Consider the following 14,167-nt stretch of genomic DNA (forward strand, 5'->3'; position numbering starts at 1 on the left):
TACCGAGGTCTCCTGATGAGCGGTTATTAATAAACTGCATACATTAATTCGCTAATCCCGTATTAGACATCTGAGCACAAACCTCTGAAAACTATGAACGAAGCATATATCGAGTGTATATTTTCTCCTCCACGCTCTACTCATCATCCTAAAAATACAAAAAAAAAAATGCTAGAAAAAATACACAAGCACTGAATACACGTCAGTAAGACTCGCCGAGGAGACAGAGCAGACGCTGCAGAACACTTCAAGCCTTCTGTTTACTTTGCCTCTGTTTGAGTGCTGCCTGGTTGAAGTGTGCAATGTTCTTTCATTCTTACGTGCGCCTAAAAACAAATTTCAAGCAGCGTTGAAAAGAAATACGATGTAGAATATAACGTCCTGCTTGAGCGACGCCAGCAAATAGAACCAAGTATTAAGAATTCAGAGACCGATTCATCTGTTTTCTTGGCCAGTCCTGCCTTGCCTTCAAGCCCATGAATCTCGTCGACGGATATTTACAGGTATAACCACAAGAAATGAGTTGACGGATATTTACAAGTATAAATGCAAGAAACTAATTGGCGAATATTTACGAGCATAAATATTCACGGCGAGAACGTATAAACAAAACTGCTTGTGACCAGAACGACGACGACAATTAAAACTAATTGCTGGCATGATGCTAATCGCTGGGTAATAAATAGTAATGTAGCTGCAGTATGCACAGTAAGCAACCGCGGGTCTGCAACGTGTTTGCTTATTCACATATGTAACAGTCAGAGTGACCTTGACGAGCTGGCGTATGTTGACCTCTGTGTCCATCCCTGCCATCCCCGCTGCCGGAAGATGCCACAACTACGCCCTTTGTAGTTCTGTGTCAAAGTGTTGCCGAAGTAAGAGCACTGCCAATGTTTGTGCTCACTGGACGCAGCCGCAAAGATGGAAGGAACGGGCGTGAGAGAACAATAGGTTTGTCATAACTCGACTGTTCCTCAATATAAGGATGGGATTATACGTAATTGAATGAATAGAACACAAACGCACGCACACACACACAGTCACACACACACACACACACACAGAGAGAGAGAGAGAGAGAGAGAGAGAGAGAGAGAGAGAGAGAGAGAGAGAGAGAGAGAGAGAGAGAGAGAGAGAGAGAGAGAGAGAGAGAGAGAGAGAGAGAGAGAGAATTTATACGAAACAGTTCGACATATTGATCACGTCCTCCTGACCACTGTACACCCTTGCACACCACAAAGTCAATCCCAACGTAAAAACATTCATTATCCCAATAAATGGAAAAAAACGATCAGAGAAACCCCACTCCCACCTCGTCCCCACCTCATTCCGAAGCAATAAGACCCACAAACCCCTTGCGCACCGGAAGACCCTCGCCCATCGTGCCTCCATCGTACAGTTTCCTCTTGCCGAGCCACCTGTCAAGCGGTACTGGCCATTCAGGCACAGAATCAATACTCGGCGTAACCTCCGAAAGCACACTGCCACGCCACATGCCCACGGGCCTGCAACGTGTACTTGTTCTGCCGGAGGTACGACGACGAGCCACAGTCACTGCTCCGACGAAGAGCTGGGCGAGCTGTGAGAGGCCCGCGAACTGCACGGAAACAGCGGGAGGGTTAACAGGGGGAGAGGGCTATGGAGGGGGAGAGGGCTATGGAGGGGGAGAGGGCTATGAAGGGTTGAGGGCCATGAAGGGGGAGAGGGCTATTGATGGGAAGAGGGCTACGAAGGGGGAGTAGGCTATGAATGGGTGAGGGCTATGAAGGGGGACAGGGCTATGAAGGGGGGCAGAGCTATGACAAGAGACGGACAGTGACGGGGAGGGAGGGGAAAGGCTCTTAGAAGGTAGAGGGAGGACGGGGAGGCCCCATAAGGGTAAGGGAAAAATAGGGAGAAGGCCCTTAGTGGTTGAGGAAAGAAGAGGAGAGAGCTCTTCGAGGTAGAGGGATGATGGGGAAGGACCCTAAGTGGTAGGAGAAAGACGGGGGATAGGGATCTAAGGGATGCAGGAAGGGTGAGTGAGGGCCCTCAGAAATAGGTCGAGGATGGGGCGAGAGGGGAGGGGGAGGATGGGGCGACAGGGGAGAGGCAGGGGCGTCCAGGCGAGAGCAAGGTGGTCGATATGGCGGTATCGGAATAGTCGTCCCCTGAGGAGACACTATCGCAAACAATGACGTGTTTAAACTAGCGAATTTACACCCAAATTGTCAGAAAACGCGAACGGGTGTAAACATTTGCTTGAACGAGACCGACATGAATACCTGACAATCTAATGAACTACACACTAAAAGGAAACAAGATAAACAACATAATACCAGGAAGAAATAAACATGCTAAAAGGAAGAAATAAACAACATATGAAAAGAAAGAGGAAGCTTAACCCGCAGATTTATCACGGTCCAACTCGTTCTCATGAATAAACAAGAAAGAAAAAATCCCGTGTGGACACAATAGGTGATGGGAGTTTTTTTTTCATCCGAACTATACATGGTGTGTGCGAAAGTACCAAAAGTGAAGTAAATATGAATGCTCTTTGCGAACGTTGGGAATGGTTTTGTAATGTTTTATGCAAGCATGTGTAGCATTGAATCGTAAATATAAACTGTTACCACGTACTTTACGTACGTACGTACGTACGTGTGTGTGTGTGTGTGTGTGTGTGTGTGTGTGTGTGTGTGTGTGTGTGTGTGTGTGTGTGTGTGTGTGTGTGTGTGTGTGTGTGTGTGTGTGAAAGAAAGAAAGAAAGAAAGAAAGAAAGAAAGAAAGAAAGAAAGAAAGAAAGAAAGAAAGAAAGAAAGAAAGAAAGAAAGAAAGAAAGAAAGAAAGAAAGAAAGAAAGAAAGAAAGAAAGAAAGAAAGAAAGAGAGAGAGAGAGAGAGAGAGAGAGAGAGAGAAAACCGTTTCTTTGAATTCTCTCTTTTCGACCTAAAACCCAAGAACTGAACGAGCAAGACCCAGGCGATAAATGAAGCGGACTATTACATCCTCACCTCCTTCACCTCCTCACCGCCCGCCGAGTGCGTGGGCGGAGTCTACACATCTTCGGAAAGCACCAGAATAACGGTTCGGCAATGACGTTTAAAGCACGGATTCGCAGTTCTTTCACCGCCCACGCCATCGCTTTGAAACTCCAAAATCCAAGGACAGCGCCTGCCGATGACACTGCAAGAGGCGTCGCGGCGGCGGATGCGAGAGCTCCCATTGTGAGGGGTCAGCAGCATCAGCAGCAGAAAAGCTTCAACCCGGATATAGCTCGTGACCTGCGCCGGAAGTGAGGCGGTGCGGAAGGTCACCTCCCACGGCAGCTTCATCGTGCCACAATGAGACTATTTTTGCTCGCGTGTAATTGGGAAATTGATAGGTCGACGCTCTACACGTCAGGTGCAAGTAGCGGTTCGCGCCGGTGACAATCCGACGCGCGGTGACGCTCGGGGTCAGCGGTATAAATTTCGATGGCTACAAAAACTTTGATTATAGAGAACATTTGAGAGGTCACGTCTCTCTGCGGGATTCCTTTTACCCGCGTTCATAATCAAAAACTGATATATAAATGAATTGAACAACATATCTATGACACATTGACTGCACACGCAATTCTCAACTTCTCTAGAAAACACTGTCATTAACAATAGATACAAACAGGCACTCCTCCCCGGACACAATGCCCTTTACACCCACGCCACATTTCCCTCCCGCAGACAACCCCCGCCACGCCCACCAAATGCCACGAGGTCGTCCCGTCGCGATCCAGTGCCAATGCCCCGTGGGTGCCGAGGGACCCGCACCAACAGCATCAACCGAGCATCTTGACTCACCTTGCTTGACGGAGACGTATCGGGTGTTGAGGACGGCGCCGAACGATGCCTGAGGTAGGGAGTCCTCCAAGGCGAACAGCTCGTCCTTGGTGACTGTGTTGGAGCGGGACTTGAGCACCGCCCGGGAGCCGATGGGGCTCAGGTACTGACCCTGGAAGAGAACCAAGAGCATTTTCTTCAGGAACACGATGAATGTGAACCATTAACATTTGCAAAAAGTTTTTACCACTCCCACCTTCATGCGATAATTCATACAAAATGACACATACATTAATAATCACACTTTACAGTTGAATTTGTTGCAACAGAAACCAAAACCAAAACGTTGACAAACCTGATGGTCCCTGAGGGCGAGCGAGCCGTGGTGGTACTCGAGGCAGAAGAGGGAGTCGCGCGTGCACTGGGAGATCAGCTTCCCGTCCAGGCTGAGGTACATGTTGTTGCTGGTGTGGATGGCGTATTTGTTGTCTCTGAACTCGAGGGTGAACAGCGTGTCCTCGCCCCAAGGCACGTTGGCGTCCACCTCGATCTCGGTGCCTTCCTCGTTCAGGTGGGCGTACCTCTTGCGGCCCAGGGAGCGGAGGTTGACCTTGAGGAGGACATCGGCGCTGGTTATCAACACGTTCTAGGATGCGTAATCCAAAGCGGCAACCCCAACCGTATGGAAATATGTAGCACAAAAAGGAAACTCAATCGCATGTGGCATCTTACCTGCGGCCGGGCAGCGAGGTGGATGGTCCAGAGCTCGGCGTCGGTGGGCACCTTGGCCGTGCAGATGAGCTTGTCCCCGGCGGCGCCCAGGAAGTAGCCGCGGGTCACGTTGCGCAGCGCCCAGCGGCCGTGCTCGTCGTCGGTCACGGACACCTCGAACATGCACGAGACGTCGCGGTCCTCACTCTCGCAGGTCACGTTGCCGTACTGTCAAGGGAAGCGAAGATAGCGTGCTATTAGCCCGGACGAGGAGATATATTTCATGGATGCTGTCATGTGGTCGGTTATTATGGCGCAGATTGGAGAAATCGCATACTAAGACATTGCAACTGATGTCATATTTCATCTCTAAATACTTATTAAAGACCTAAAGTTTCACTAATGGAATCGTGAACTAAATAAGAATCTTAGATGATTACATACAACCCACATATTTCTGAGAAACCCGTTAAAAAGGAGGAAAAGACGAAAACCTACCTGGTCGACCGACAGGTACTTGTCCAGGTGAGACTTGAAGGCGATGAGATCTTTCTCGGCAGGTTCTAGAGTCCACATCTGTTTCTTTTTAAGCGAGACGCCTGTGGGTGGCACGAAATATACAAGATGAGCTTCTATGAGCATCGATTAGGGAAAAAATCCCGAAATGGCTTCTATGTACACATTAGATTCCACTCTCTACTTCCGTACTCATTTCCAACACTAAGTCCATTTTCTACTTTAGTAACCTCTTTTATTCTAGATATATTATGAAATAAGCAACTGTCCAGGGCTTCTATGCCCTTATCATAAGAACATACCCCAAGTGCCCCAGCAACAGAAGGGCACCCTCCCCCCCACCCTCCTCCTCCTCCTCCTCCTCCCCCCTCTCACCGTTGGCGTTGATCTTGAAGCCGAAGGTCTCCGCGGTGAGGTACTTGGCCTTGGCGTTGATGAGGCCGATGGTCCAGCACCCGGAGCTCCCTGGTCCGTTCATCTCGCCGCACCCGTTTAAGCCGTTAACGCCGTTCAGACGAGACATCTGTCAACGGAGAAGGGGAACGGTTAGGCAATCACGGAAGGCAGCGGGCGTCCTGGCTGGCAAGCAGCACCACACGACAGCTCAATCAAGTGGCCTGGAACGCCATGCGCGCCCGGGCTTCACTAACCCATTCGTCTCGCGCCATGCAAGTCATGACGCTATCGTGCATTGTGCTTCAATGCCGGAACCGAATTACATGTCCCAGCTGTGAACCAATGGAAACTGAAACAACATATTCCCTCTCGAGTTAGTGTGGAGTGGGCTCTGCAGCCCCCATATCTTGAGGTTCTGACTGATTCGTTGTCACGGCAACAAATACCATATTGCTACTTCCTATATGGCATTCTCACCAACACTTATTAAAGAATCACATTAAAACTTTCTTTAATCTATCACACCAACAAGTTTGTATACCAACACAATCACGGTCACGTGATAAGTCTCCACTGTACGCTAAAAACTAAAGCACTAATCATATACTGCGTTTCTCGGTCGATTAAAAAAATCGACTCTATTTTCTCTGCCATACGCCAGCGTCCTGCACCGCCTGCTCATCTCGCCACATGACTCACTTCACTCATTTCCGAGCGACCTGTCACATCGAAAAACACATCCTTCACGTAACTCAGTCTCCGCCGCAAGCACCATCTGTGCAAACACCATATATTCGCCGTCCCGAGGCACCTCATCACATCGTCTGCCCGTGTTGTGATTTCAAACACCGAGGCGCCATCTTAAAAGTCGTTCACCGAGATCTGTCGGGTCGTACCGCGGTGGGGGACTCCATGCTCGTCGTTGGCCCTAAGTCCTCAGACTAACTCCAGTGCACGCGTTACATGTAGGCCAACCGTCCAACCACCTTTCACCCCCTCCCCCCCTGCCCCTCCCAGATCACCACGTCCTGACCAGCTAACTACCACAACAAACCCGCAACTGTTCCGCAAGACAAATTGCTGCCATGTCTCCCGCAAAGCGAATATTTCGAGCAAAATACGACGAAAAGGTGAAACAAATCTTGCAATGATACGATTCGAACTTGGAATGAACGCAAATACAAAACAGATCACCATTTCCGCCATCACTCTACAGCGCGCTTTTATAAATAACAACGGAACGACCGGGACATTATGTTGATAATTACATCACGGCGAATCAATCCGGAGCGCTGGTGTGCCATCACACCCTCATTAATAATTCCCGTACCATAACCTAGTCAATTTAGCCTCTAGTAAGCAAGCCATAACAAAGGTCCCGCCGCTGCGCGTGTGCCCAGGAAAGCAAACACGGCATCCGACAGCCTTATTCAGCAGGAAGGAATGTCAGACGAAAAACCGCAGGTGGCCGGTGGCAACGGGGTGGCGGCCACCGCTTCCATTTACGCGTTTCAGCGCTTGCATGATCATGCAGACATTTCCTATTAGATTTTTGGGAGCTTCAGGAGGACATGTGATTTGGTAACAGAGTATATCTGACATGAATATCAAAGCAAGACAACATTTCACCCACACGCGTCGTGAGTGCAGCACTCGTGACTCTTCGGTAAATGCGTTTTGCTCCCCTCGGAATGCTCGTAATACTACGTACAAAATAGCTAAGTATGACTTGCACTCTCGCGGCGAGTCACTGTACTTCCCTTTGAGCGAGTGCAGCGTCTCGCTCGCTACCCACCACCCTATTTCATCCCCGCTCTGCTGCCTGAACACATCAAGGCGTGCCCAAGGCTGTGTTCTCGAGTTCAATATCCACATGCGTCGACCTATTCTGAAATGGCAACCCAAAACCGCATGGCAACACTCCTTGCCTGCCGGACAACTTCTAAAACGCTTAGAACGTTTTTTTTCTTACCTTCGCAACCGGAGAGACGGAAATTTCCATTCCCGCGGGTTGCAAAGGAAGTTCGAAGACAAAGCAAGACCGCGGCCGCCCACCCTTACGCCCTCAATACCCAGAGGGGCAAATGTCGGAAAACTTTGACTGTATCATTTGTAATCAACAATGCAAGGTAAATGATAACTCAAAAAAATGTCTTTTTTCAGAATTCGAATGGATGATGCCACAGCCTATTATATCTATCAAGCCCCACTGAAACAAATATTAATATCGTGATAGAGACTAAACCATCAGTGCATCTTCAACTGACCTTTCTCACAGGAAACAGGACATCTCGGCTGTGTGCAGAGATTTGTGTAATCGTTTGTGTGGGACATCGAACTTTGTGTTTGTGTGTGTATGTATATGTATATAGGCCTATGTGTATGTATATGTACTGTATATGTACTTATATATGTATAAGTATTTGTATATGTATAAGTATTTGTATTTGTATTTGTATATGTATGTGTATATATATGAATGTGTGTGTGTGTGTGTGTGTGTGTGTGTGTGTGTGTGTGTGTGTGTGTGTGTGTGTGTGTGTGTGTGTGTGTGTGTGTGTGTGTGTGTGTGTGTGTGTGTGAGTGAGTGAGTGAGTGAGTGAGTGAGTGAGTGAGTGAGTGAGAGAGAGAGAGAGAGAGAGAGAGAGAGAGAGAGAGAGAGAGAGAGAGAGAGAGAGAGAGAGAGAGAGAGAGAGAGAGAGAGAGAGAGAGAGAGAGAGAGAGAGAGAGAGAGAGAGAGAGAGAGAGAGAGAGAGAGAGAGAGAGAGAGAGAGAGAGAGAGACTGTTAAGCAAAAAATACTGCAAGGTTGACAACGTAAAACGGGAACAGTTACCGAAGAGAACAGTGAAGTGAAAAGTTAAGAAGACAAAAGTTGACAAAAACATCACAAACAAACAGATGAAGAATCTCGGAATGAGAAACAAACAAAACAAAAAAGCCAGCGATTGTACCTATCGTAAGACACGTAGAAGACGCGACTAAACAAACAAGCAAAAAACAAACGAACAATTTTTCTCCAACTGCTGAACTAGGAGGAAAAAAGAAATCCCTCCTTTTTCAGGTAACTCTAGGCAAAGGAAAGCACGCCGGCCCGGATTTTTCTGTCACGGCGAGAGCAGATGGCGCGGAAAGCATATGGACGTTGGGGAGAGTCCCGCCATCTCGCCACCGCCGCCCCAGTTTCCTCCCACATGCCCCCTCCTCCTCCCCCTGCCCTTCTCCCCCTACACTAACTCCCCTTCCCCCGTCCTCCCCCTACCCTAACTCCCCATTCCTGCTCCTCCCCCTGCCCTACCTCTCCATACCCCCTCCTCCCTCTAGCACCCCCAGGATACCGACTCCCAAGGACACAGCTGTTAGCCATCCTCTCTTCCTCCGAACGCCCCACCCCCTCCTAGCTCCTGGCCTCCCCTCCCCTCCCCACTTCCCTTCTCCTTCCCATGTGCACCCTTTTCCGGTTGCACTTTTCTTCACCCTCTCTTCTCTGTCTCCCGCTTTTTTGTTTGCTGGTTTGGTAATTTGTATTTTTTTGTTTCTGTCCGATCTTTGTTGGTCTTCTCTCTCTCTCCCCCCCCCCCATTCTCTCTGTCTCTGTCTGTCACTGTCTCTGCCTCTCTCCTTTCACACACACACACAAAACCTTCAATGAGAAAGCAGACAAATCACGTTTCCCAACTGCCGTTCAATCACCGCAACCTCCACAGCCACTTTCCTTCGGCTGCAGTACGAACCGTTTTGCGAAACCACACAGCAGCAACCACGCAATAGTACTCGTAGCCAGCCAGCGCAAAGTACACGTCGCTCCATCAACGCAAAATGGAACCCGATTGCCGAAAGCACGACATACTGACCCTGGGGGAAGGGCGGAGAACTGAAGGGCGGAGGGGAGAGGCGGTGGTGGGAGGGAAGGCGGTGAAGAAAGAGGGAGGAGAAGGAGAGGGATGGCGGGGGAGGGGAGGGAGAGGAGAGGAAGGAAGGAAGGGAGGAAAGAAATTGGTGGGTGAGACAGAAGGAGAGGCAAGAGGAGAGTGGGAAAGGGAGAGGGATGAGGATAGGGTTAGAAGACAAGGAAAGGAGGTGGGGAGGGGAGTGGATGAGGAGAGGAGGAGGGGATGAAGGGGAGAAGAGAAGAGAGGGGGGAGTAGGGGGAAGGGAAGGAATGAGCCTCGCGTTTTCTTTCAAGGTCTCTCCCAAGAAAGAGATTTTCACGCCCACGGGGGAGGAGGGGGGAGGGAAGGGAGGCGGTGGCGGAGGCCTTTTAAAACCCCGCAAATGAAGTCTTTTGTAACGTTGAACCAAAGCACAACATTTTTGCAAACTGCAATCACGACTTTAAATTCGAATCCAAATTTGATTTTCTCCGTTCTTTTACTCTTCTCTCAAAGGCATTTTCTCTAATAACGGCACAAGCTCACGTCATTCTCGCCTTACTATACACATATATACATTCTTTATAGAAAAGTTAACACTAACACATGAAGATGAAAATAACTCTCTTAAAACGGATTAAGCACGTATACCAACTTCCCTCCCCCTCGTCCCCTTCCCTTTTTCTATCTCCGAAAGCTAATTTCCTGAAACTCTTCTAAAAACAAAATTAATTAAGGTCTTGCGGAAAAAAGCAGGCGTGGATTAGCAACACAATTCTCCAATCAACACTGCACGCAAACACTAAACCGGAAATCAGCTGTGCAATTTTATTTCATCCAGAATCAACTGTACGCCCGCATCACTGCAAATTAGTTTGCAATTTACATGAAAGTAATTAAAACCGGAAAAAGAGACACCAAAATAAAAACTAAAATCTAAATACAAATCTTAGTTTATTCTGGTTTAATTACGAAGATTCACTAAAACGATTATGTGTATATTTGTGCATGCTGGCGATGTATTACATAAATTGCATTTTATTTAATTTCTCTCAATTAATGCCAGTGGGAGAGAGGAAAGGAGGGAGGCAAAGAGGAAGAGATGGAGGAAAATGGAGATAGGGAGAAAGGGAGAGAGGGAGCGAGGGAGAGGGGGAGGGAGGGGAGGGAGAGAGGAAGAGAGACGTGACTAAGTGAGATAAAGAAAGATGTAAGACAAAAAACAAATCACATATATCAAGAGAAGGACTTTCATTGTTAACCAAGCCTGACCTCAGTCCACACACAGCATAAATCTAAAAAAAAATAATAACAATAGCGGGCGCAAAAAACACGACTTGACCACAAACTGTTTACAAACATCAAGAAAGGGACTTCCATTGTAAATAAAATTGTTTTATCCCAGTGCATGGAACTGTCCACGTACAACGCTCAAATGTTTACCCTTCTGTCATACTGGCTTAGGAATCGACATAATAAGGTGAAAAAAATATATAAATCAAAAGCTCAGTGCAAATCCATTTGTAAATACCAAACTAAACGAGTAAAGGACATCATCATCATCATCATCATCATCATCATCATCATCATCATAATAATAATAATAATAATAATAATAATAATAATAATAATGATAAAAACCATCATCATCAAGCTAATCATAACGATAATAATAGCAATAATAATAATAGAAATAGCAATGACGTAACAACATAATAATAACAATAATACTAAAACTACAGATGATAATAATAACAACGATAACACCAATCATAATAACAATAACTACAATAGAAATAAAACCTACTTCGATAAAAGTAATGAGACCGAGTTTAAGCCTCAACACCTGCTGCCGGGCGAGCGAGAACACGTGTATCACGCCCACCTAGCATCACGCCCATCCCGCCGCCGCCTCTCCTATGTCTACCAATTCCCTCCATTACTTCCTTTGCGCAATTTACTTATAAAATCCCTCTGATTAGGATTCATCCGACGCCAAGGCAATAAACAGAAAATTGACGATCGCTCCTCAACAAGATCATTTATTCAATAAGCTCTTTCATTTAATAATCTGCTTGCACTTTCCTCCGTCGACTCTAATATATCAAGGGTAACGCGACTCTTTGCAAGCAGATTATACACCGGGGGATGCGAGAAAGCCGAGGCTATTTTTATCCCGCTACACTCCACGGTTTATGCGCGGCCGAGCTGACACCGACCTCCTTGACACCGTGACAGACGAACGGAGATAACTAAGCTAATCCCATTGAAGTCGTGACCAGATTCGTAATTCACGAAAGGAGAGCCGCGCCACAAAAAAAAAAAAAAAAAAAAAAAAAAAAAAAAAAAAAAAAAAAAGTGGCATATCTCTGACAATACGAGTCTGTTGTCTGCCTGTTATTTAATAAAGAAAAGCTGGCGGCTACCGCGTTCAGCACGGCGACCACAAACAGTCTGGCAGATTGAGATTGGCAGATGTATATTTATAAAAAGGAAAAAAAAAAGAATATAGATCACATTTCATGTTGATACAAGAAATGACGATGAGAGATGCGTGGGCGGGTTTGTGTAATATAAACATGGGCAATATATTCAAATATTGCTCATGTCAAGTGCAATGTACACTAAGTACGTGTTTATGAATATATGCATATATCGTTTCCATACACGAGAGAGAGAGAGAGAGAGAGAGAGAGAGAGAGAGAGAGAGAGAGAGAGAGAGAGAGAGAGAGAGAGAGAGAGAGAGAGAGAGAGAGAGAGAGAGAGAGAGAAGGACAAGTGAGAGAGAGAGAGAGAGAGAGAGAGAGAGAGAGAGAGAGAGAGAGAGAGAGAGAGAGAGAGAGAGAGAGAGAGAGAGAGAGAGAGAGAGAGAGAGAGAGAGAGAGAGAGAGAGACAGAAAGAGAGAGAGAGAGGATATACAGAAAAAGAAAGAAAAAGAGAGAAAGAAAGAACAAATGAGAACGAAACAAGAGTCAGAGAAAGAGAGAAAGAGAGCCAGAGACAAAGAGCCAGCGACAGCCCGAGAGCGAAGTGTCCCAGGGAGCCTAACAGCCAACAACTCCTATTAATGGAAGTCGTTGGGCTGCTCCTCCAAGAGGGCGTCGTCAATCACCCGGCGCTGGCAATCACGTGGCACCCGGCTTGATAAGACTTGATTCCTCGCTCCCATTACCGCTCCGCCGCCTCCGAGCCAATTCATTTCTTGTAGACTATTTTTTATCAACGTTCTTTTCTTATTAACGTTCCTTACTCATATTCAAATAAGGTTTTATTTTTCATTTTTTAATTCTTCAGTTATTTTATCAGCGTTCCTTTCTCATATTCATATAAGGTTTTATTATTTTTTCTTTAATTCTTCAGTTATTTTATCAACGTTCCTTTTTCATATTCATATAAGGTTTTATTATTTTTCTCTTTAATTCCTAAGTTATTTTATCAACGATCCTTTCCCATATTCAGATAAAGTTTTATTTTTTTCTACTTATTTCTAAAGTTAAAATGAGAATAAGTCCCTTGAATGGTGTTCCTAGAATGGATCTTTTAACTCGGGAATTCTGGTGCCTGCCCCCCCCCCCCTTGAGAAAACAAAGCACGAGAGATGATTGACAGTAATTCAATACGTTTGTCAATGTCACGAACTCCGTGTTACTGGCGAGGACATAAACGGGTATTAATTTTTTTAGCTGTCTGTCCGTGTGTGTGTGTGTGTGTGTGTGTGTGTGTGTGTGTGTGTGTGTGTGTGTGTGTGTGTGTGTGTGTGTGTGTGTGTGTGTGTGTGTGTGTGTGTGTGTGTGTGTGTGTATGTGCATGTTTTCTTAGGATATTATCACCTTAAAATATTGATTATTCTACAGTTTCATACACTGCTACTCTGTCATGCAAAGTTGGTTATATATATGTGCTGAGCTTTGTACATTTTATGTAAAAATATATGGAAATAATATCATATCTCTGCCTATATCAGTTTGTCCGTCTCTCTCTCTCTTTGCTATATACATATTAGTTGTTGTTTTTATCTCTGTCTCTGTCAGTTGGTCTGCCTGTCTATCTCTCTCTTTACTATATACATATTAGTTGTTTTTTATCTCTGTCTGTGTCAGTTAGTCTGTCTGTCTATCTCATTCTTTACTATATACATATTAGTTGTTTTTCTCCAAGACTTTTAACGTTTTCGAAATATTTAAGAACCCGGCGCCTCAGTTTAAGAGCAGATGACAGATCCGCCTCCAAAGCTGTTGATGGCGATTCCACGCGGTCCATCCTTAGTCTTCTATTAACAATATGTATGCTGGGACTGTTCCAAAAACAATCCTATATCGGTTCAGTGTATGAATATGTATCTAGCGAGGAGAAAATGCGGGATGCAGAGACACCAACTACAGTAGTTGTTTTCAAACCGGGTTCAGTTTATCGTTGCCGGTAATGAAACGATATTCGTGGAGCCGCAACTTACATCCGAACAAAAAGTTAACTCACTCAAGAACATCAATAACTCAAGAAAACGTACACTGTTAATCACCACACAAGCACACACGGCACCACTGCCAAGGACGCCAACAAGGAGAACCAACGAAGGCAACAGAACACGCACACACACACAAGATACACCGAGCGGAGCAACGGTGTTCCCTTTCCGAGTGTCAGGGAGCAACTGACTTGGTCCAGACTGAACTGATGCTCCCGTGGCCCCTAACCCCGCCTCGCCCCCCCTCGGCCCCTCCCTGCCGCTACCCTCTCCCTCCTCCTCCCTCCTATCCCTCCGCTGCGTCCCTGTCCTTGCATACCGAAGGACCGCATAACCTCCGGTGTACAGATTATTTTCTAAAGGGTGTGCGGGTATGTAAAACAATATATGGTATATGTTTTTTGTTTTAAG

At 46.3% G+C, this 14,167-nt stretch overlaps 1 protein-coding gene across 6 annotated transcripts in view; it reads right to left on the bottom strand.

Moving 5' to 3' along the window:
* Positions 1–14,167, bottom strand: part of sn (fascin domain-containing protein singed) — a 165,529-nt gene that overhangs the window by 33,849 nt on the left and 117,513 nt on the right. For 2 of the 6 annotated variants that reach the window (XM_070122894.1, XM_027354269.2), the window contains exons 2-6: positions 5,399–5,546; positions 5,006–5,106; positions 4,529–4,735; positions 4,152–4,406; positions 3,818–3,968 (exon numbers count right to left, since the gene is read on the bottom strand). In XM_070122894.1, coding sequence (XP_069978995.1) covers positions 3,818–3,968; positions 4,152–4,406; positions 4,529–4,735; positions 5,006–5,106; positions 5,399–5,546 — 862 coding nt within the window. Of the gene's footprint in view, positions 1–3,817; positions 3,969–4,151; positions 4,407–4,528; positions 4,736–5,005; positions 5,107–5,398; positions 5,547–6,118; positions 6,251–6,315; positions 6,369–13,798; positions 13,967–14,167 lie in introns of those variants that run through there. The other 4 variants (XM_027354285.2, XM_027354278.2, XM_027354274.2 and 1 more) reach the window with 4 other exon arrangements.

This window comes from Penaeus vannamei, chromosome 6 (genome assembly GCF_042767895.1).
Source record: "Penaeus vannamei isolate JL-2024 chromosome 6, ASM4276789v1, whole genome shotgun sequence".
NCBI classification, from domain to species: Eukaryota; Metazoa; Arthropoda; class Malacostraca; order Decapoda; family Penaeidae; genus Penaeus; species Penaeus vannamei.